Below are 23,430 nucleotides of genomic sequence, written 5' to 3' on the forward strand. Positions count from 1 at the left end.
GCTTATATTATGTACTAAACACACACTTTTTCTGTCTTAATTTTGAATTTTTTGATTGTTTGAAAAGAGAAGAGACAGACTTGACTGTAATTAAAGCCTTTGGCGCTTAAAAAAAGGACAGTGAAATGGAACGGATAGAAAAGCACAGGGAAAGTGAAAATTAAACTGGAATGAGTGAGAAATTGAGGATCTGGCGTACAAAGCAAGAATGAATATCAATTATTGATTAGCTTTCATTTGATCTACTTTTTCCTTAAGCTCCTTGACTTGATCCATCAATATTGAGAGCATTTGGCCGAGATCTTGATTGTTGTTACTGCAAAAATATCAGAATTTTGAAAGAATTTCCTTTTTAAATAGTTTCTTACATTGCAACGGCAGTCGATTCTTTCTGGAATCCCCGCAGAACATAGAGATTCAAAATCAAGAAAAGAGCAAGGAGTGCAGTAATGATGTACAAAAACGGCTTGTATTCTGCAGAACTTGTGACGGTGATCGGTTGGATTTCACGCGGCATTGGAGCGAATTCTAGCGACTTGCTAACTTCACCGCCAGCAATAAGACGGTCACCGGCCGGCATCTTGGTGCGACGACGACGGATTTCAGGAGTTTTATCCGATGGTTTTAGTGTGACATCGAGGTCGGGGAAGTTTGCAGAAACGATGGATCTGCAAAGAAGTAAAGGTTATGACTGTCTTGAGAGGCTAATTAAGTGGGAGGCCACGTGGCGCAGTGGCAGTGGTTTTGCCTCGCGGGAGCACCCCCGGGAGTTCGAAACCCGCATGATTTTTCTTATTTTGTAACACTTACCTCTTCTCCGGCTCCGGATTTTTCAACGTGTACTCTTCGAACATCTTGCTCAAAATCTTATAATGTTCATCCAAAGCACTGAAAGTGCCCTTCTCAACGAATCCCTTCACAACACCCCAGATACTCTTCTTATAGACAATCGCAGCGTGAACCTTGACTCGACACGAAGTTGGGCCAGTTCTAGAGACACAATACTGACAATTGACAGTGAAATGATCGGCATATGGGACACCCGAGTTTTGAGTCTCTTTTTGCATAATGAAACCATGTTTTGGATTGGTGAAGTGGATGAGAACTTGCTTTTCGTTCACAACGATATCTTTCGAGGCAAGGGGATTAGCCACGAATATAGTATAGGTGCAGGAGCGAGTGTTCTCTCCTTGATGGTTGCGAACCCAGGTGGCAGCGACAAAAGAATCCACTCGATTCTTCTTATTGTACTCTGACATGAAATCATTTTCTGTGAAGAGCAACTCGTAGAGCTTCTCGACAGAAACTTTCACTTCTTGATCCATGATAAGACGACCAGTATGCTCACTGCACGGGCATTGAACCTCTTCGTCATCCATATCGAATTGTTCGGAGAGATGGGCGGTCGAGTCATCGTCATGGAAATCAGATGAGGTTGAGCTTTGAGAAGTGTTGTCTTTATCAGATGGTTTCATAGTGGTGGAGTCGGAAGTTGAGGAGACCGTGAAGGTGGGGGAGGTGGCAAGAGTCTGGAAATGATGGGAACTTTTTTATAGAAATATGTAGATCAAACCTAGAACTACATTTTTGTAGTTGACAACTTTTTGATAGTTGCTCTAGGTTTCGAGATATACACAGTTAAAGATAGACACCGGGCGAAAGAGGGCCCAAGGGGGGCCTACTTTTACGCGATGTATCTCAAAGGATGGAAGAGCGATCAAAAAGTTGTTAACTATGAAAATGTGTGAAATGTTATGTAGAGCATTTTTGTTGTTGATCTCATTTTTATAGCATGTATACGTTTTGAGATACAGGTCATCAAAGATGTGGTTAGCATGAAGGAAAGCTACCCATGAGACTAATTTTAGTTATACGACTGTAACTTTTCAGGGAGTCCGTCTACAAAAAAGTTATCCACTACAACAATGATCTCCTTAAAATTCTCTACAATTTCCTTGTTGAAAGATTATTTCTAGCTATTTTGGTTCGCGAGATATAGCTATTGCCCTCGTTTCTCTGCGTCTCTCTCTCTCTCTCCAGATTATCATCTTTAAACGCCAGTATCTTAAAAGCTGGAAGAGCTTTCAAAAAGTGGACAACTAAGAAAATTAGGGAAATTTTATGTAAAATATTTTAGTAATTGGCAGATTTTTCCTAGCATTTCTATATTTTGAGATATGCAACAATTAGTTCTTTTAATAGTTTTTGAAATAAGTCTAAGACTACTCCCACTCAAAATATTTTCCGCAAAATGACTAAACTACTTTCACGGTGCAAAAAGAACATTTAGTAATTAATCTATCTATCAAACAACTCTTTCTCTTCTTTTCCTGACGTCTTTCCCTCTCTCTTTTTCTCTAAATATTTCGTAACAAGTACATACTGTCATCACCTTTCTCCACTATTTGCTCTTACTCCTCGTTTCTTGCCAAATCAAAAATATATATAGAGAAAGATAAATATCATAGAGAGAGAGAACGAGAAAATTGATTGATTCGAGAAGGAACTCACCGACATATTTTCAGTCGATGCGGTTTTGATTGATGAGGCTGGAGTGGATCCGTCGGGTGGCGTCTGGTTTTGAGGGTTCTGGAAAATGGGGAAGTTAGTCTGAAGTATGGATAGACTAGTCTCATTTGCAAAAACAATACTGGAAATTAGAGTGCTTCGTTAAAAAAATGCCAATTTTGAAGTCTTGCAACTTTTTCCGTCGCTGATCTTTCTTTGAACATTTAGAGCAAATCTTAGAGCAAGCTTTTAATTTTGAAGTTGACCGTTTTTTTGCCTTTGAAGAGAAAATTGGTCAGTGAAATTTGTCACTGTAACAAAATTGGTCAGTGTAGAAGCTGTCAACTACAAAAAGGAAGATCTGGATCAGGTCTACTTGAAAATATAAAAATGTATAAGTTAGGATTAATTTATACCCATAGTTATACTTCTTCAAAGTTGACTAATTTTTTCAGATAAAATATGAAAGTTGCTATCTCTAACGGTGCATATCTTGGAAACTAAAACAGCTATCAAAAATTTTTAATTGTCAATATGAAGATCTTGACTTTTTCTAAACAGAAATGCAAAGAAATTCAAAATTTATTAATTTTTCGCATCGCTATAACTTCTGAAACTTATTAAATTTCTCTCTCCCTCTCGTTTTGAAGAACCTCTCTTTAAGGGCGCATATCTAAAAAGTGGCTAGAGCTTTCAAAAAGCTGTCAACTACAAAAATGTAGCTCTTGTTTTGATCTACAAAATAAAGTAAAAGATTGACAAAGTTGGATAAAAGGGAATGTCATGACGGGCTCTCAAAGTTGGTCGATTTTACACTGACCACTTTTTCTACAGTGACATTTATGTTACAGTGACAAACTACACTGACCAAATTACACAAGATAATTATTTTCGAAACTAAGTTTTACAAAAAAGTTGGCTCTAACCGAACCTGACCACAAACCAGAAATTGATGCACTAGTATTCTATGACATCACCAAACAGGATGATCCAGTAAAACTTTTCAGTCAAAACTCATGATTTCTAGATTTGAAAACAATAAATAAGAAGATAAAGATATCTTTGAATTAAGAAACCAACCTGTCTCACTCTCCTCGTACTATTCTTTCTCACAAATGTAGCGGTCATTTGTTTGGCTAGCTTCGCTAATATTTTCATATTAGAATTTAAATATTCAGAATTTAAAAAGTTGCTTCCAAAGAAATGGAATAGGTTGATAGCAGCGGTCAGTGGAGGTATTTTATCCTTTTTAAAAACATGTATGAACTAGAAATAGGTGTAGATCACGAAGAGGTGGGGCAAAGGGGCGGAGCCTATGTCCATAAGGTCAACACTAGTATGTTTGACTACAAAACCTGAAAAAAGAGAGGGAGCAGAGACGCAGACAGTGAGAGATAGAGGAAGCAACTTTTGAAAAGTTAGTGGCAACACGTATCAATGAACGTTCTCTCTCTCTCTCATTCGAAAAATGTAAATTTGATTCAAAAAGTTTTCATTCAAAATTTCAAAATCACACGAAAATTGCTGATGATAAACTGAACTCCGCACTTTTCCCCGAAATAGTGTGTGAGTGGAAGAGACGCAGAGAAATTTCTCTGCATCTCTCCCCGTCTCTTCACTCTCGAACAAAACGCGAAACGAAGACAAATAAAGGGAAGAGTCGCTAGGGGAAACGTGTTCTAAGCGTGATTTGTGAGTCTTCGCAAGAGAGCATGAAGTGACTGAATGAAGAACCATTTCCCCCCACTCCGTCCGCCCGTCATTCCGTGATTTGATACCGGTCCCCCCTTCATTCAGATGTTCTCTGGATGAGCAATCATCATGAGTCATTTGGGAAATGAGAATGACGTTTTTTTTTTGTTGCAATTCGAATCGGGATTCTTTTTTGACGGATTATCGTTGTCTAGTGTACGGGGAGAAACACCTTATGACGGCTTTTCAAAAATAGAGCGGCTGGGGTGACGTAGGCGCGTTTTGAAAATAGGGTTTCGATCATGGAGAACTATTTTTAGCATGCTTGTCAATGCGAAATGTAACAATTTCTGTGGGTTTTTCAGACTTTTTTCTAATTCTGGATGATAGTCGAAGATTTGACTTTTTAGCGAAAAAATTCGAAAATTGAGGGCATGGGCGCTTTGGGCGCGTTTTTAATGAAAAATGAGTCTGGCGTGCCTTCGACGCTTCTGTAACTACTGTGAAAATTGACAGGAAAATCGTTTTTTCTTACTTTTTTTCTCTCAGAACTTCAAGAAAGTTATGTTTTCCGGGGTTACTGTAACTGCCGTATCCCTAATTTAGAGTTACAGTAATAATGACTACAGTACCCCTTTTTTAATTGTTGTCGCTTTTCGATGGACATATTCGCTGCTCAGCGACTCAAGAGTATACGGAAAACAAAAAGATTTGCGCCTCGTGGGAATCGAACCCTCGACCCTTTGAACGCGCGGCAAAAGTGTGAGCCAGTAGACTACACGGCGCATAGAAAAAGTGGAGCCCAAGAAGGTGAGATGCGCGGTGTTTTAAATGGCGCGGATTACTGTAGTGAATAGGATCACTTTGGGATCGGAGAGGTGAATTGGCGCGATTTTAACTCCAGTACGATGGAGCGCGAATGCGAAACTAAACAACTGTTTGTGAGAAATTAAGAGATATGAGATAAGTTCAAATTAGCGCCGGTTCTAGAAAAGTCCAATAGAGCGCACTTACCAAACAATCCCATATGTTATCTGTATTAATAGACATCGGAGTTGGGAAGCTTCCATCAAGATTTTCAGCCGGAATAGCTACAGTAAGACGGTTCGTCACACGCAGATTCCTAACCCGATCACGCATTTCATCCAAACGCTCAGGAAGATACGGAATTTCCTCAGCGAATGCCTCAAGCGAGTTGATTCTTTGCATGACACTTCGAGGGACAAAAAGAGATAGACTCAATTGAGCCAGTGTTTTTATACTCGGTTGGTGGTACCAGTCACAGCTTGGTTCCAATAAGAAAAGACGAATAATAAAAAGAGAAAAACAGTACCGAGAGTATGCATTAATTTCTGTTTTTCTTGTTCTTTTCTTGCGGCAGACGGGTGTCTGGAGAGAGAGAGAATAACAAGTATGTTATGAGTGGATATAGAGGAAATGGAGATCAAAAAAACAAAATGGGCTGGGCAAAGGTCGGACAAGCCTGCTACCTGGGATAAAAGTGAAAAATGAGGAAAGTCGGCGAGGATATCATTACCTCGATCACACAGTTTTCACTGGACGATATAGCGCAGTGGTTTACAATTTTGTCCCCCGCGCATCAACTTCTTGGTTCAACCCCCACTAGAGACTTTTTTTAATTTTTTCTATATTTCTCAAAAGACACCCACCTTATCCTCATTATTATACACCATATCCCAAACTTCTTCTCGTGTCATCGCTCTCGCCTCTTCTCCAACCATCTTTTGATGTGCTGTAGTCAGGACTTGGAACGATTTGTCACGATTTATAAACGACGCGAAGAAGTACTTCTCGCTGGTGTTTCGTTCGATCTGAAATTAAAAGAAATTAATGTTTTTTCAATGTTGCAAACGCGCTCTACCTGAATAGAATTTGGAAAAATGTAGGCAGCTTTCATCTTCTTGACCAATTTGATTTCCTTCATTGGGATCACAAGAGTCGTCTCCCATCCCATGATATTTGCATGGAAACAGACATGAAATTGGGAAATGAACATCCGGCCCTGGGCGAGAATTTCTCGTTGGTATGCACATGAGTAGGCTGGAAGCACGAAAAATTAGAATTTGTGGTGGATTACTGTAGTTGGGTACTGTAGCCGTGGTTTTTCCCGAGTAATTGTAGTTTTCAATTTTTGATTTAATTAATTGTTGGCATTCAGAAATTTAAATAAATTCAATTATCTAATCTAACCTGCCCGTTGTCTATTTATAATGACGCTCATTTTGAAGGCTCTCAAAATAAAAATCAAACCAGTTTATGACCGCCCTCAACAGCAGCTGGTGCCGTGTTCACGTGGCGCAGCCGGGTACACTTTTGGCTCGGGAGAGGACGAGGTCATGGGTTCAAACACCACCGGGTGGCATTTTTTTTTAAAACAATTTAGATCCCCTCGTCACTTTTTTCGTAGGTGATCTAACGTTTTGAGTTTCTATATAAAGGTATTATTGAAATATACTTGGAGTATTGAAATATACTTCGAAAAATTATTTTGTCAAAAAGTCGATAACGGTAAAAGTTACGACCTGTCAAAGTTTGGACTAAGTTTGCAGCCTTAAATATAAAATAATCCAAAATTGTTGTGACGATTCTCTCTTTCGAACTCACGGTTTGATAAGAGAGAACATGGTTTCTTACAAGAAATTATGTCACGTGAGCGCTTTATCTGTTATCTATAATTCAGAGGAGATTATCAATCAGTTAACCATTCTACATGATTCAGCGACTCTCCGAACTACCATATACCCGAAATATATGGTTGATATGAAATTTCAGATCAAGCTTCATACATCACTTTATTTGAAATTTCCCTGAAAAAAAGAAAAACTCACAAGCCAAAAACTGATCATTCTCATCGATGAGTCCCTTGTCGACGAAGTTTTTCTTGAATTGTTGGTTCCTCTCGTGGTAACTTGGATGGATTATTTTCTGGAAGGAAATTAAGAGTTTTGAAGGGAAATACTGTAGTTTGGGTGGTTTAAAATTGAATAGCCTTTATTCAAATTTGCACAAAAATAGTCAAGTTTGGGAATTTTTCCAGGCATTATGCAAGGTTTAATTATCTTGAATTTTTATATTTTCCAGTAGATCAAAGCTGAGGCTACATTTTTGTTTTTCAAAATTGAGCAAATTTTGGCTCTGTGGCACATCACCAAAAATAATCGGTTCTTTCTAACCATAAAAAAAAAATCTCACCATAAAAAAAAATCTCACCATAAAAATGTTTTTATCCGTTTTCTCCGCAAAATATTTTTCCATTCGGCTTTTTGCTCGTTGAGTGTCATCACCTCTGAAATAAAAAAGTTAAAAATAAACATGTTAATGTATCAAAAATCAAAAGTTTACCCTGTTTGAGATGCGCGGCGTTTTAGAATAACCATAACAAAAACAAAATTAAATTGATTGGAATTTTGGCAATTTGGATGATATGGAAAAGAAAAAAAACAAAAATTTCGTGGATTCGGTGTCAGCGTGATAATTTTGTGTCACAAAAAATACTATTCACGCGTGGAAAAACTTGTACTACCACAGCGTTATGATGACTACTTGCTTAGTAAAGTTTTGTGAACGCGTAGCCAACTGGTCTACGGCGCCGTTTTGCACCCTGACAGCAAGTGTTCGAATCGCGGCGTGGCTTTTCTTTTTTCTTTTTTAAATCACCTTTTCCCATCATCGCTCATCATAGACGAGTTCGAGCTGCAATTTTTGTTTCAATCAATATGTAAAAAAAAGATCAATAAATGAAATGCCTCACTCAGATAACGGAGAAGTCAAAGAAGGCAAAGTTGTTTCCGCATCTGGAGACAATTGAACCCCGGAATCAGATAGAGACGTCGGACGAGTGGTCATCGTCATTGTTGGAGTAGAAGAAGACGTAACTGATGACGTCATCAACCACGACGAGTCAGAATTCAGAAAATAGCTAGATTCAGCCAGGGCTTCTATTATTACGAATAGCAGAATAGGCTTTTTTATGAAGTTTCAAGAAGAAGACTGAGTACAACAGTACAATATAAATATCTATATAATGTGTCTGTATATATTGACTATTCATATCAATACAACTGATAAAAAAACTTTTTTTCCTCGACCATCTCTTCTCTCTTCCCTCGAGCATACACCACACTCGGTCACTGTTCTCAATGGAAGAGGAAACTTTTTATCGCACAAAATTTCTTTTTGATTCTTAGTAGAGAATTGGATAATAGACGAATTGAGTAGTCTAGTTAGTGTGCTTTGGTCGTGGAAGAAGACACATTTCTGTTAACTATTTGGTTATAATTGTCACAGTTTTGGAAACTAAACATCAGGAACTTTGAGGGTGTGCCACGGTGTCAGAGATTGTACAAAATACTATGAAAGTTGAATGATTTTGTAGATCAAAACATGGGCTACATTTTTGTAGTTGACAAGTTTTTCGTAACTTCTCATGGTTTCGAGATACCGCGAAGTTTGGAAACCATGAAAAAATGCAGATGCGCTCTATCGCTCTGGTCAGTGTAACTACACTGACAATTTTGTCAGTGTATCTGTGACACCTGGTTAGACTAAAATAGGAAAGTGTGCTTTTATCTGAAAGTAGACACATTTTCCAGAAGAAAACAGTGGTCACGGTTTGAAATATCATGTTGACACTCTTAGGGAAACACAGTCAACTTTAGAAGTGTGCCACGGCGTTAGATTTCGATGAAATTGTATAAAATTTGTATGGTTTTGTAGATCAAAACTAGATCTACATTTTTGTAGTTTACAACTTTTTGATAGCTGTTTCAGGTTTCGAGATATGGCTCATCAAAGATGGTAGCATCGGAGCGGTGAAGAGAGACGCAGAGAAGTCAGACACTCTCGTTTCTCTGCGTCTCTCCGTGTTCTGAAGCTATTATCTTTGAGGGAGCGTATCTCGAAATCTAGCAGAGTTATCAAAATAGTTTCAACTATTAAAATGTGCAAAATTTTAAGTAGAATAGTTTTGTAGTTGACCACTTTTCCCTCCAAAATCATCCAAGCGAGATATGGCTCTGCCAAGTGTTATGTCATCATTGCTATGTGTTACTTCCCCATTGCATTGCTCCCGTAGCACACAAACTACACAATTCCCAGAAGGTCAACATCCGCTCATTTTTGTTCGGAAAACACGAGAGATCACAAATATAAACCGCACTTCAAACACACTTTTTATACTGTGAACTTCGAGAGAAAACAAGCGGGGTGTTGTAGTTGGTCTGGTCAATTGTAGCCAACGAATCGGAAACGTTTGGAACATTCGAGAACGGAAAATTTGTGGGAAAAGGGAGAGAAAAAGGGATGATTTAGCAGTTTTCAGAAGGAAAGTGTGCTCGGAAGTCATACGGTAGTTGAGACCCGGCACAGAAATTTGCATCATTTTGCACCGGGGGTACTGTACCTTTGCGAAATTTCACAAGAAACTTGTCAACTACAAATATGAAGATTCAGGTTTCAAAAATACACTTCCTGCTACTAAATTTTGAAGCTACGTATCTCAAAATCTAGAAAAGCTTTCAAAAATATAACTGAAACTCTAAAAATAGGAAATTTCGAACTTTTTAGCACTGGAGTACGGCAGTTGTAGCTGAGTGAGACAAGTTGGTACAGTAATCTACAGTAAACCAATCAGTCCGAAAATTATTAGATACTGGTAATTGAGCAAAAGGAAAAATGTCAAGATTACTGAAAATTCGAAGAATTGAAATCAGTTTTGATCTGCTTATGTAGTGTTTCTTGTCCAAAATTGCGATTTTCACGGGTTCTGAAAATTCAAAAATGGTTTCAAAAAATGAGAAAAATTGTCCACCTTTGACCATCTGTAACTTTGTAATTTTTAGTGCAATCTATACAAATCATATTAGTTGTGTAGATCAAAAATAGGGCTACATTTTTGCAATTGATAACTTTGGGATAGCTCCGCCCACTTTTGAGATATGCGTCTTGAAAGAGAGATGACCTTGAAAAGCGAGGGAGAATGAGAGAGCGCAGAGAAGTGTCTGATTTCTCTGCGTCTCTAGATGTCAAATTTAGAACATTGTGATAAACTAGAAACTTTAAAAACCCCTTTTGGGTTACTGTGACAGTAACCATTGAAAAAGTGGAATTCTGAAACATTGGCTGTAAAAAAGTAATTTAGTCATAAAGACTTTCAACCTTAACCCCGAGTTCAATAGTTCGTGTTGTCTCCAGATGCGGAAAATTGAGCCTAAGCTTGTTTTTCTGACTCATGACTCAATTAACGAAAAAAAAATTACTGAACGTGACTTATACCATTCAAAAGCTCTTAAAAATTTGATTCTCACGGTTTCAGATTTACTCAAACTGAATTCTCTAAAGGAATGAGAACACTCAACTTCGAGACGCTGTACTTTGCCAGGATGAACGTTTACAAAAAAGATGTCAACTGCAAAATTATAGCTCTTTAAATTTCCTACATTTTTGTAGTTGACAACTTTTTTGTAGCTCCGCCCACTTTTAAGATACAACGGCTTGAAGTTTAACTTCTCTAGTCAAACTTTAGGACCACAATTACCAAAAATCGAAGACCCAGAATCTTATCAGCTTTCGAATGGTATAAGTTTTGTCCAGAAAAAATTGCAACAAAAAAAAACAGAAGTTCAGCTTTTTTTTCTGCTCCTCCTTTCTTACATTTTATCAACTCTTTTCCCACTCTTCTTTTCTGGAAACTGCTCACAAATCTCGTTTCTTGAAAACCGTGATTTGGTTTGCTGGCTTCGACTCTCTTATCAGAATACCCCTCCCCTTCTTCTTCTTATCACTTTTCTAGTCTCTTCTCCCCAATTTTCTCTGCGTCTCTCCAACCGCATAGATAGCATAATATAGCACATGATTTTATCAATTTCCGAATAATTTTCAACTCCGTTTTCAATGATGATAGAAAAGGAAATTGGGAAATTTTATGGGTGATGCATAGTTAGGGAATCGTATGATGAGGGGTGCAAAGTGACAGATGACGATAATTGTAGAGTTTGGTCGTGTTTAATTAGGGTAGGAATTTTAGTGGGGGAGCTGGAAAAGTTTAGAAAAGATGATGGATTTCGGTGGCTCATGGCAGAGTAGGGAAGACTACTAATTAAAAAAAACTAAGGTTCTTGTAGATCAGAACATGGACTACATTTCTGTAGTTGACAACTTTTTGATAGCTATTCTAGATTTTGAGATATAGGCGTTTAAAGATGATAACCTGGAGAGAGACGCAGAGAACGAGGGCGTCTCATAGTCTGCGTCTCCTATCTCTAGCCTCCAACTTTAAATAACTATATCTCGCGAACTAAATTAGCTAGAAATGCAATTTCAATTAGTAAATTGTAGAACATTTTAAGAAGATCATTTTTGTAGTTGTCCTTTTTTTGATAGCTATTCTAGGTTTTGAGATATAAGCCGTTAAACGTTGGTTACAGAAAGCGCAAGAGGAGAGCCGATAGATCTGATAATTTAAGAACTTCAGTAATTTCTTTTCCAGCTAGAGATAGAAGGAGAGAGACGTAGAAAAATCAGACGCTTTAGCTGCTCTGCCACTCTGTCTCTTCTCTCGTTACCATCTTTAAACGCGTTTATCTCAAAAACTAAAAGGGCTAGCAAAATGCTGTCAACTACAAAAATTTGAGGGATGTTATGATGAATATTTGTGTAGTTGATAACTTTTTTGTAGCACAAGTTCCAACTATGTTACAGCAGTGGAAAGCGAAAAAAGCTATTTTTAGGACTGTTTTCATTAAAAACGGTCAAATACGTAATTGAAGATCCTGAACAACTGTAGCTTAGGTGTAGCTACCGTATTCTGTTTCACAATCCCTTTCTACCAGGTCCGATCATAGAAATTGCTTGTTTTTAACATTTTTAAATTTTAAACTTGCCTAATTTCAGCCCATCTCGGATGAATCCGCATTCGAAAAAAAAATCTCACAATCAGAGATATTTCAGAGCCAGTCAGACAAACTTGCAAGGTAAGGTAGAACTATCAAAAACCGGAAATTCTACTCGAATGACTCATAAAAGTCAACATGAGGAAAATGAGGAAGATGTTATCTATTTCCTTTGTCAATAAAATGAACACCATATTGTTCATAAACAATGAAAAACACCTGTTTCATTAGAAGTTAAGGATCAGATTGGTCAAGATGATAACACCAAAAGAACAATGTGAATCATGAAGTTTCAAACACCAATAAGAATGTCAATACTAGGGGGGACTCACTCCTGATCATCATCCACATCCATCGCATTTTGTCTCCTCAAGACCGTCCTTCTCCGCTTATCAGCATCTCCACGGGCACTGAGACTCCTTGTCAGAATACCACGTGAAACGGAAGTGGGCGGAGTCTCACTCGGACGGATTATCACGGAACGGACACGTTTGAACACTCCTTGGCGGTGGAAGAATTCTGGAATTTCAAAGATATCTGAGAAACTTTCAAAAAGAGTCAATTTTAAGGAATTTAGGCGTGTTAGATAGAACTACTTATCTAGATTGTTACATTAGGAATTAATAACTATCCATAGGTCACCGAAAACACGAAAGACTTGGAGCTGTGAGCTCTTCTCACTCATTGAGGTGCGTGTTTTTCTTTGAAGTCTGTCGATTCGAAAGGAGCATGGAACAGTTAGGAATGGTACGACTTTTTCAGAGTACAAAGATTTTGGTAGATCAAAACTAGGGCTACATTTTTGTAGTTGACAACTTTTTGATAACTATTCTAGGTTTTGAGATACATGTCTTTGAAGATAGGGACCTAAACCTCATAGGTGCTAAATTAGGTCTTTCATAAAAAATGATGTATCACAAAGAGTTGTGGAGATACAAAATAGTAGTCAACTAAAAAATTGTGTAAAATTTTACGCTGATTATTATTGTAGTTGACAACTTTTTGATACCTCTTCATTCCTTTGAGATATACGTCTTGGAAGTCAGGAGGCGTGGAGAGGATAGAGCAAAAGAGGGAGAGACGCAGAGAAGCGAGAGTGTCTAGCTTCCCTTTGTCTCTTTTTTCTCTCTATGATTGCCGATAATAACTGGATTATTGTAGGTCCGATAATTTAAGAATTTCTGCCGTTTCCAGTTAAAGATAGAAGAAGAAAGCGCAGAGAAATCAGACGCTCTAGCTTCTCTGCGTCCTCTCATTTCAGCCGCCAATCTTTAAAGACGCATATCTCAAAAACTTGAAAAGCTATCAAAAAGTTGTCAACTTCAAAAATAATCAACATAAAATTTTCTATATTTCACTAGTTGACAACTTTTTATTAGCATTTCCAGATCCTGAGATAGGGCGCAACAAAGTAAAATTTTTTAAATTTGACAAAAATAAGCTCCGTGTACAAATACTCACTAAAAACTAGAACATTTGAAAATAAAAATTAAGAAATGTCTTTTTTTGTCGTGAGACTCTACAAAAAGCCTAAAAATGGGTTACTGTAGAACTTCAATTTCTCGCGAACCTAAAAACGCGCCTCCGACACGCCAGACTCACCTGAACTCATCTTGAAGTCAGTAGAATATCAGAATGACTATACTAAAGAGAAAAGTAGTAATACATATATCTCAACAATATCTGAAATCTTCCTCTTCTTCTCGATTCGTACAGTCACATTGTTTTTGTCTGAAATTTTCGTATTGCTTCGTGCTTTTTTCTCACTTTTTCTGTGTGTTTTATTTACAGTCATTATGTTTTCTGTGAATGGGAAAAGAGGAGCGAGAAGGGAGACAATTTACAGACAATCACAAAGGGGAATATGAGAGAGAAGTTAGTGAAAATGGAGAGATGTCAACGGGGGATGGATAGAATTACAGGAATTATTTGCTGGTCCGACTGACGACCCAATCCTTTTGGCAGAGTGGACATCGGTTGTTCTGACGGATCCATTGAGTCATGCAACAGTGATGGAATGAATGATTACAGTCACCCCAGACGACACAGCAGTCCGAGTTGGGCTCCGATTGGCACCGGAGACACTCTTCTGAAAATAAATTATATTGAAAATGGTAAATTGATAATTCGATACTCTGACGAGTTTGAGTTAGTTTTTTTTTCGAAGTGTGGAGAACTTGCTTTTTTTAAACAAGAACATTATTCGGTCGGCACAGTTCTTACAACTGCGGTCTACCGAAATTCATTTGAATAATGTCTCTTTTTCTCCGAGTCTCTCAATTTCTCACGCAATTTTCTTCGGTTTCGGTAGAGCGCGGTTGTAAGAAGCGGCTCGTGGTATTAGCACGGCTTCTCACAACCGCGCTCTACCGAAACAGAAGAAAATAGTGTGCAAAATTGAGAGACTCAGAGAAAAAGAGACATTTTCCAAGGGAATTTCGGTGGAGCGCAGTTGTAAGAACTATGTTGAGCTAATAATAATTTTAAACAATTTTCTAGTTCTGAAATTTTTTTTGAAAATATGTACCTTTTTCTGGACAAGCTCATAATTTGCTGCTCGTTTTAAACTGATTATCACTCTATTTATCGACAAAATTAAAAGAAACAGTGTGATATTAACGAACTTTAACTTTTTAGTTGAAAAAATTCCAGTATTTCAGGAAAGAAAATTGTTGAGAATGTGTCAATAACAGTTACAGAGATTTTACAATTCTTGGTATCAGAAACTTATTTAATTGCCGAAATGAAAGAAAAATGTACAACAAGATTTTCATATTGTTTATTTAAACCAGACTTGTCACGGGCCGGGCCGGGCCGGGCCGAAATCAGGAAAAATTTTGGGCCGGCCCGGCGGGCCAAACTCAGGAAAAATCTCGGCCCGGCCAGGCTCTTTTGAAACATGTTGAGTGTTTGATTTTTTTTGGAAATTTTAGGAAAAATGTGAATATGTATGATAATTAAGGCATTTTTACTCTAATTTTTCGAAAAATTTCAAATAAAATTTGGTAAAAACGGGTTCCCATTTTTTGAAATCAGGAAAAATTTTGGCCCGGCCCGGCCCGGGCCGGCCCGATTTTTGACAAGTCTGATTTAAACTTTTGCAGTAGAATGTAGTGATCTGAAACAATTTTGACACGCTTCCGACTAGATTATCTTACTTTTTCGAAATTTTCTATTAAAAAACTTCGACGACGCCTCTGTGTAAATGTAAGAGCTGTTTTATTTCAGCTTTTTTTAATCTGAGCTTCTTGGAGAGTTTTTTAAAATTGATTTGCTTTAATTCCGGCGCTTCTCCTCCTTCATCGATTTTTTCCGAAAATTTCCGTTCACTAACCCATTAAATGAACTCTGCAAATTGCACATGTATCACACTCGACATCCCACGCCCAAATCGCCAACGCATTCCACTTTTTGAGCACAAATGGACGGTTTTCGGTTGGATTCGCGTTTTTTTGTTTTCTGAATACAAATTCGTCAAGTTAATCGATAAAATCGAAGCTTACTGAACACTTCCATTGTCTTCTTGCATTGGAGAACCAGCAGAATTACTTGGAGTACTCATATTTATCGATTTTCAGCGGATTTTGATGAGATTATAGACCGGTTTCCGCCCTTGAAGAAACGAGACGCAGTGAGAAATTACAAACGACACTCCGTTATTCCGCACCGCGTGTTGTTTAGCAGAGTTGTACATTCGAATTATTCTGTTCATTTCCTTTGTTATTCGAAGATAAAAGGTGTTAAACAGAAAGATTTTTATTTTTAAAAGTCAGAAAAATGTCGAGAAGAAGGCAAAATGATGGTGAGTAATTTATTTAAATTTCTGATCCCGTTACCAATTTATTTTTGCTTTTTCTTCAGATGAGGACGAAACTCAAACAAAACGACGCCGTGGAGCCCCATTGATTAGTGATGTTGAGAAGAAACTTCAAGAAGTTATTGGAAAAGTTGGAGAGAAGGTTTGTACAAATTCTAGAACACCTTAAACAAAAATTTCTAAGTCTCAGAGTACCGGCTCGTCAATCACGATGAATTTAGAGAAACTCACCGAGTTTCTGACCGATGATCTCGATAAATATCGAACTTCTATCATCGATATAGTCGCTGGATGCGCAATTTATCTTCCGAATCGAGTAACCGTTTACACCACATTGGTTGGACTTTTAAATGCGAAAAATTTCAATTTCGGAGGAGAAGTTGTCGAGAAATTGATCGCCGAGCAGCAGGATCTTCTGACGAAACAAAAATATCAAGAGGCTCAGAATGTCGCGATTTTCCTTTGTGATTTAGGAAATTCTGGAGTTTTGACAGCGCAATCGATCGGAGAATACCTGGAAAGCTTCATTTCAGCTGCCTTCGAGGAGAATATGCCACAGGTGCTCTTTGTTTTCGAGTTTTTCTTTGAAATAAATAGAAAATTGTTACAGGTCCGCAACGACTACTATATTCAAACAGTTCTTCGTTGTCTGCCATGGATTGGCAAGGAGTTAACAGAAAAATCACCGGAACAAATGGAAAATATTGTGGAAGCTGTTGGAAAGTATCTGGAGTTGAGAAATAAGAATCATGTGACGGTTGGTTATTGATTAATTGTGTCAGATAGCAATTAGGCACAAAATCACTGAAAAACGAAGAAATTTACAAGAATTTTCGGATTTGGTACCTGATAATACATTTCTGAGATTCTAAGTCAAAGATTTGTCGAAAACCTGCTTTTCTCATTTAAAAATTATTTTTTTTTTAATAATTTGTACAAAAAAAAACAAAATTTTGTGATTTTTAAACATTTTTCCTTCAGAATCATCCTCATTTTCGTAATTTTTAGTTTTGTTTGATGCCTATATAAGTTCATACCTACCTTGTTGGCACTGTTTCTGATCATTTTTATCTGTAAAAATGCTCAAAAATAATTTTTACTCTATCCGAAACCGTATTTTCTCTGTTTTCAGCTTCTCCAAGTCTGGAGCTCTACCGACCAGGAACAAGAGGATTATCTGGAAAGTTTGTCAGCACAAATCGAACAATTACGAGCCCTCAACTGGACAGAAAACCACATTCCCAGATATTATAAGGATTTCGAAGCGATTCTCTCCGACGCACTGCAACATAATCTTCCAAGTTTCGCTTCCCCTGACCACTCTTCTGATATGATCTACCCATATCCATTGGTTGTTTTCCGTCTTTTCCAGGACTCGGATTGCTCCTCGTTTTCTGATAAACCACTCCCAGGTGGCCACTCGATCGATCGATTCCTGTTCGAAGGAGAGATCTCGTGGATTATCGAAAAGAATCAATTCAATCGGAAGTCGTGTGCTCGGGAACTTCTCGCTTTCGCTGAGGAGAACCCATCGGTTCCAATTGGATTTCTCATTTTTGAAACGATTTTTGGACAGATGCTCCGTCTTCCACACGCTCCGTATCCAGCAATATTTCACTGTAAGTTCACATGGAACGAGGAATGGAAATCGGAAATTCCGAAATTTCTGAAATTTTTAATTCCGCACATCCCTGCATGGGAACAGCAGCAAAATCAGAATATTTACAGGCTCGTTGGTTCTGGAACTTCTGAAACTGAAGCCAGACGACTACCCATCGATTCTCGTCCAAACTGTCGAAGTCATCTATCGTCGTGCCGATTCGATGCAACCGATTTGTTTGGATCGAATGGTCGATTGGTTCAGTTTCCATTTGTCGAATTTCCAGTATCGCTACACTTGGCCTGATTGGAAGGATTGTTTGACGGTGAGTTTTGTGATTTCAGGTGGCACGTGGGAGTCACTCATAGACGTCGTGAGGATTCTGAATCTTTTTTTCGAAATTTATCAGAGACCAGTGGTGGGCGAGAAACATTCGGTCCGGGCCTTGACAAGCCTGAACAACTCGACTAATTATGTTACGAAGCGAGTTCAAAAACAGATTTTTCAGAATTGATCTGTATAAAATGATATAATTCCAGAAAGACGCCTACTCTGGAAGCCAAATCTTCCTCCGAGAAGTCATCGAAAAGTGTCGTCGCCTTGGATCCTATGAGAAAATCATCGCCGCACTGCCATCAGATTTCGTTAAAATCCATCCATGCTCTCCAGATGTCAGATATTTGATCGATGAAGAGGATACAGCACTCGTGCAACGTGCTGAAACATTCACTCAAATGTTCCAAGAACGTCAACCGGCTGAAGCATTCCTCAATGAATTAAAATCAGCTGAAGGAAGTGAGGAGCTTCCTTATAATATCAATGAGTTCGGATTGTTTGTGATGGTTATGTTGAAGATGGCCTCAAAGACTTTCTCGCATAATTTTTCGGCGCTTTTCAGGTAAAATTTGAGAACTTTCGACTTAGATTAATAGAAGAATTCTAGATACCAAGCCACTCTGAAAACGGTGTGCGATGCATCTGAACAATATCAAGAGAAACTTCTAGAGACTCTCTTCTCTTGCTGGAAATCCAACCAACAAATGTTGATGATTCTCACTGACAAACTGCTCAAAATGCAGGTTATCGATTGCTCTGCAGTCGTCGCCTGGCTGTTCGATGAGAAAATGTGGGCGGAGCATAATAGACAATGGCTCTTCGAGGTGCTCAATCAGGCTCTTGAGAAACTGACAAGACAGATTAATGTTGTGGAGAAAGATATCAAAGAGCTGACGGAGAGAGTCGAGAATAAGGGAACTGATGATGTTAAGGAGGAGGAGGTAATTTTAGAAAAAAAAAAAGGTTGGCTGAAAAGCAAAAGAATTTTCAGATGGAAGCTGAAGAAGAGAAGAATGAGAAGTTGAAACAAGATGTGGACGATTTGGAGAATCACAAAGAGAAATTGGAGAGAATGGTCACTTTCCAGAAGGGACTTTTTAACGATTTTTTGATTGTTAGTCAGTTTTCAGAGGAAATGATTCCGTTATCTGTGTTCTCCGTGAATTTTCCGTTGATTTGATACCCATATCGTGGTGATTCTGAAAAAGTTGGGTTTCTGAATTCAGAAGACGTCAGAAATGAAGCTAGTCAGAATCCTTCCGAATTTGGTGTCAAATTGACTGAAATTTTACAAAGAACAAGGTTGAAGATGTCAAAATTTTGTAAAATGCGGTGTCGTAACTCTCCAGATGATGTGAAATCCAGAATTTGGAAAAAATGCCATCTAGAGAGCTCGAAAATCTCGTTTTAGCATGAAAAAAGACGGGTTAATCTCGTTTTTCTTGAAATTCCCGTTTATTTGATACCCATATAGATATGATTCTGTATTCGGACGTCTTCTGAATCCAGAAGACTTTAGAAATGAAAGTAATCAGAATCCTTCCAAATTTGGGGTCAAATTGACGGAAATTTCACGAAGAAAAAGCTTAACGACGACATCTGGATTTTCTCAGGTTCTCGGAGCAAAAAGTTACATATTTCTCAGTTTTTATAGCACTTTCTTTGTCAGATTTGTTCCAATTCTCTGATTTATTTTTCAAAATTGCAGGCCTTCGTCGAAGAGATCAAAATCGCCGGAGCAAACACATCCGAAATGGACGGTTCCGGAGACACGGCTGGCCGCCAATCTCCGAAATTCCAGTGGCTCAAAGGAAGATTCTGCCACGTTTTGTTAGCGGTAAGTCGACAAACAATGAATAGATGGAATTGACAGTTTTCAGCACGCCGAGACCCTTCTGAAGCACTCATCCAGCATCGCCGAAGAAGTTTTCACCGAGGGAGCCGATCCAAGTGTTACAGAATGTTTCAATCAATTCCAGTCGCTTCGTTTTTAAATTTCAAATTCTCAACCTCTCAAATCTCGTCATTTTTATTTATATTCTTCTTGTTTTAAAAATTAAATTTCCTCCCAAAAATCTCTCCGAAATCTCTCTGTTCCCTCATCGGGTTCCTCATAATTGTTGTTTAACTGAACCTTCATTTACAGTGAGACTGTTTTCTCCTTCATTTTTATCCATTATATATTTATTTGATTGTTTCTTTCTATTTAAACATTCTCCACACTTTTCTCCATCCAACAAGCCATTATTGAGCACATGAGCATTGAGAAAAGCAGAAGAAAATTGGCACAAAGAGAGATTAGAAGAAGGATTGGAATGGAAAGCGGAGGAGGATGGGTCGTGGTCTATTGATAAAAATAAAGAATTTGTGACATTTTTAGGGAATTTTGGAGCAAAAGTTGGGGACGAAGTGATTGCGGAGCGAAGACGTCGAAGGGGGTCGTATCCAGCGATATTTCATTGTAAGTTCATGGTGAACAGCAGATAAATTAGAAAATCGTATTTACAGGCTCGTTGGTTCTGGAACTTCTGAAATTGAAACCAGACGACTACCCATCGATTCTCGTTCAAACTGTCGAAGTCATCTATCGTCGTGCCGATTCAATGCAACCGATTTGTTTGGATCGAATGGTCGATTGGTTCAGTTTCCATTTGTCGAATTTCCAGTATCGGATTTAGCAGAACAACGAGTGAAACAACATAATCGAAGTTATCGAACGTTTTACACTGTGAATTTGACGAAAATGAAAAATGGACTGAAATTTACGGAGATTCTGAAGAGAAGACGTCGACGACGGAGAAGAAATGGGCGAATATGAAGTCGCAGGATATTAAAGAGAAGTGAGTGAGAAATTCCTGTAAATTCTTTGGCAAAATTCAATTACTCAACTCCCAAATGTCCCAAAATCATTCAATTTTTTTCTTCCAGAATTCGCCAAGCGGCCAAACGAAGGAACGTGACACTTTCAAACGAAACGTCGAATAGTGACAGTGATGATAACTGAAAATATCAGTCAATAAAATTCAATTTTTTTCAAACCAAGACCCCACTTATGCATGATATGATCTCTGTGAATAAAATTATAACTTTTTTCAATTTTTTGCGTTGGTTCCCGAGAAAATGGATGATCATTTCATTCCCCGTTCAAAAATTTCCTCACGTGTGAATTTTTTTAGTGATTTTTCCCTTTTCGTGACATTCCACGTTTGATGACGTTATCTGCCCTTAAAATCATCATGGATACCGTGTACTGGTGAATTTACAACTTTAAAATATTTTTTTTGAATCAATTCTATTGTTTTCTGGATTTTTTACCTGGGTTCTGAAGAGGTCAAGTGACTCAAATTTTTCCAGATGGCCGGAAAATCCATCGAATTGTCCGACTTACCACCGGAAATACTGCAACTATTGGTGGAGAAATGTGATTTTGTTACAAGGTTGGTTTTTTTATTCTCAATTAGTTATTCTTAAATTTTTCAGCTAACTTCTAGCTAGAATTTTTGTTTTTAGCCACTTTTTCGCTGAGGAAAAGTTGTTTTCCTTCAAAAAATCTGTAAAAGGTATATATTTTGTTGAAAAATGTCTGTAATGCTTTTCAGGCACATTTGTAAAATATCAACAAAAAAAATTGCCCCGAAGCGTTCGCTTTCTAGAAAAGCTTTCTCAAAATATCTCAATTTTACATCAAATGATTATTTCCAGACGTCGACTCCGCGCTACCTCTACCCTCATGTATCAAGTGGTCGATTCTACTAAACTATACATTGATTCAGTAGATATGAATTTCTGCGGTTACTCAATAGACGTGAGTCTTTCACTCGAACCACCGTTCCGACACGTTTACAATCTGACATTCGAGAAAAATGAGACTGGCGGAACCCGAATGGAGTCTGATTTTCGAAAGGAAGTGTTGATTGAAAACTCGGATCACATGGGCGCAGCGATCGACTGGTTCGTACAGATGTGTCACCAGAAGAACGTCACAATCGGACAGTTTTACACGGATTTGAGTGGACACTTCCCAAAAAAACAATTGGCAGAAAAACTCGACGAAGTTCTGGGGAAAAGTGAAATCCCATTGAAAATCAAATCGATTCATTGTGCGGATTATGGACTCGATTCTGGAAAAGTCATGTGGAAGATTGCGGAGTATTGCGATAAGCGACTGCTGAAAGAGATGGAAGTGTTAATAGAAGGTATGTGCCTGGGTGGCGTTGATCGCCTCGAATTTTTAGCCGAAATTTGAAAATGCGACGAGAGAGTGTGCGAATTGGAGAAACGCAGACGCACTCTCTCTCTCTCTCTCTCTCTCTCTCTCGATTTTACACACTCTCAATCGTCGCATTTTCGCCCACTTTAAAATCTTTCAGGGCCCAAGTCGTTAGCACCTCACTATATATGGGTGTATTCTGATTTCGAATTGTTTGGAAAGCAGGACGAAATTGTAAAAAATTTGAAGAAGATTCAGGTGAGAAATTGAATATTTTCAATTGAAAATGAATCATAAAACAATGAATCTACTGAAGATGATCGTTGAGACGGCGGAGAGGAGACGCAGAAATGATATAGTGTCTGGTTTCTCTGTGCTCTCTCTTTCTCTCATCACGTGGTTACCCCACTGTTTACATGAGCTCATATCCCGAAAATCTTGATAAACGACAGAAATTTGACTACCATCCGAACAAAGTATAAAAGGTTTATCCACTCACAAAACGTCAATTCAAAAAAAAAACAGATGCCTATAAACATTTGGCTATTAAATTTAAAGAAATGTTGCGTTTTTATAACTTGTTCAATTCCAGCGAAAATTAAAATCCCTTCCCTGATTTCCAGGTCAACGCTCCCTTTAATGTTTCCGTTGAAGACGTTCTATCTCTGAACGCATCTGTGATCTACTTGGATTCCCAGAATTTCACAAAAGATTTTGTCTACAAACTCATCGAAAAGTTCACAAACAGAAGAGAAGATGGTTCGGCATTCTGTATTAAGAACTCGCAAGAAGAAAATTTTGATTTGGAAATGATTCCGCCAGGATTCGAAGAAACGAATAGTACAAACGAATAGTGAGTTATTGTAATTTCAATGAGAATTTATCATAAATTTCAATTTTCAGCAAAGAATACCGCAACCAACTCATCAACACTAACCATCCGACCGTCTACCTCCGTGTCAGTGAAGATCGAGTTCGTCTTCAGATTGGAGACACCAAAAAAGGGACTTTCTGGAGTGGCTATGAGTTCCATTCCGACACAAGCGACGATTCTTCCTCTGGTTCGGACAGTGATTCTGACGCGAATGATAATGCACCCGAGTAGAATTATGATTTGATTTTTTTTTGGTATCGAGAATTCCTGTTCTGAAAACTGCTCTCTCGGTAGAGCATACTCGTTCTTTTGTTGTCAATTTATGTTTTTTCTTATTTGTTTTGTGATCCATGTGGCCAATTCAATAAAATAATGTTCGAATCAATCACTGTTGATTTTCTGCTTGACTTCCAGAGACTTGGTTTCTTTTCCTTGTTATTTTTCCCTTTATTCAGTTGCTGCGTTACTTTCTTAATTTAAACT

General features: G+C 38.1%; 4 protein-coding genes across 4 annotated transcripts; 2 read left to right on the top strand and 2 right to left on the bottom strand.

Annotated features, from left to right (window-relative positions):
- Positions 1–219: 219 nt before the first annotated feature.
- GCK72_002772 (uncharacterized protein) lies at positions 220–8,109 on the bottom strand (the record flags this gene model as incomplete). The annotated part of the gene is made up of 11 exons (XM_053723592.1): positions 220–316; positions 369–668; positions 811–1,529; positions 2,512–2,589; positions 5,215–5,589; positions 5,871–6,032; positions 6,083–6,261; positions 7,050–7,146; positions 7,432–7,507; positions 7,879–7,914; positions 7,973–8,109. 11 exons carry the CDS (start codon positions 8,107–8,109, stop codon positions 220–222), a joined length of 2,256 nt encoding a protein of 751 aa, XP_053592237.1.
- A 4,329-nt stretch (positions 8,110–12,438) lies between these two features.
- Positions 12,439–15,672, bottom strand: GCK72_002773 (uncharacterized protein; the record flags this gene model as incomplete). Its single annotated transcript, XM_053723593.1, has 3 exons — positions 12,439–12,629; positions 15,445–15,569; positions 15,614–15,672. 3 exons carry the CDS (start codon positions 15,670–15,672, stop codon positions 12,439–12,441), a joined length of 375 nt encoding a protein of 124 aa, XP_053592238.1.
- A 215-nt stretch (positions 15,673–15,887) lies between these two features.
- On the top strand, positions 15,888–20,867 carry GCK72_002774 (uncharacterized protein; the record flags this gene model as incomplete). The annotated part of the gene is made up of 15 exons (XM_053723594.1): positions 15,888–15,912; positions 15,972–16,069; positions 16,118–16,486; positions 16,538–16,684; positions 17,060–17,546; positions 17,656–17,852; positions 18,067–18,425; positions 18,471–18,804; positions 18,855–18,977; positions 19,572–19,700; positions 19,744–19,825; positions 20,244–20,324; positions 20,372–20,493; positions 20,573–20,703; positions 20,792–20,867. 15 exons carry the CDS (start codon positions 15,888–15,890, stop codon positions 20,865–20,867), a joined length of 2,760 nt encoding a protein of 919 aa, XP_053592239.1.
- A 350-nt stretch (positions 20,868–21,217) lies between these two features.
- Positions 21,218–23,178, top strand: GCK72_002775 (uncharacterized protein; the record flags this gene model as incomplete). The annotated part of the gene is made up of 5 exons (XM_053723595.1): positions 21,218–21,300; positions 21,566–22,059; positions 22,234–22,331; positions 22,697–22,926; positions 22,977–23,178. The coding sequence occupies 5 exons, from the start codon at positions 21,218–21,220 to the stop codon at positions 23,176–23,178; spliced, it is 1,107 nt and encodes a 368-aa protein (XP_053592240.1).
- Between the last annotated feature and the right edge of the window lie 252 nt (positions 23,179–23,430).

Source organism: Caenorhabditis remanei, chromosome I (assembly GCF_010183535.1).
Source record: "Caenorhabditis remanei strain PX506 chromosome I, whole genome shotgun sequence".
Taxonomy (NCBI): Eukaryota; Metazoa; Nematoda; class Chromadorea; order Rhabditida; family Rhabditidae; genus Caenorhabditis; species Caenorhabditis remanei.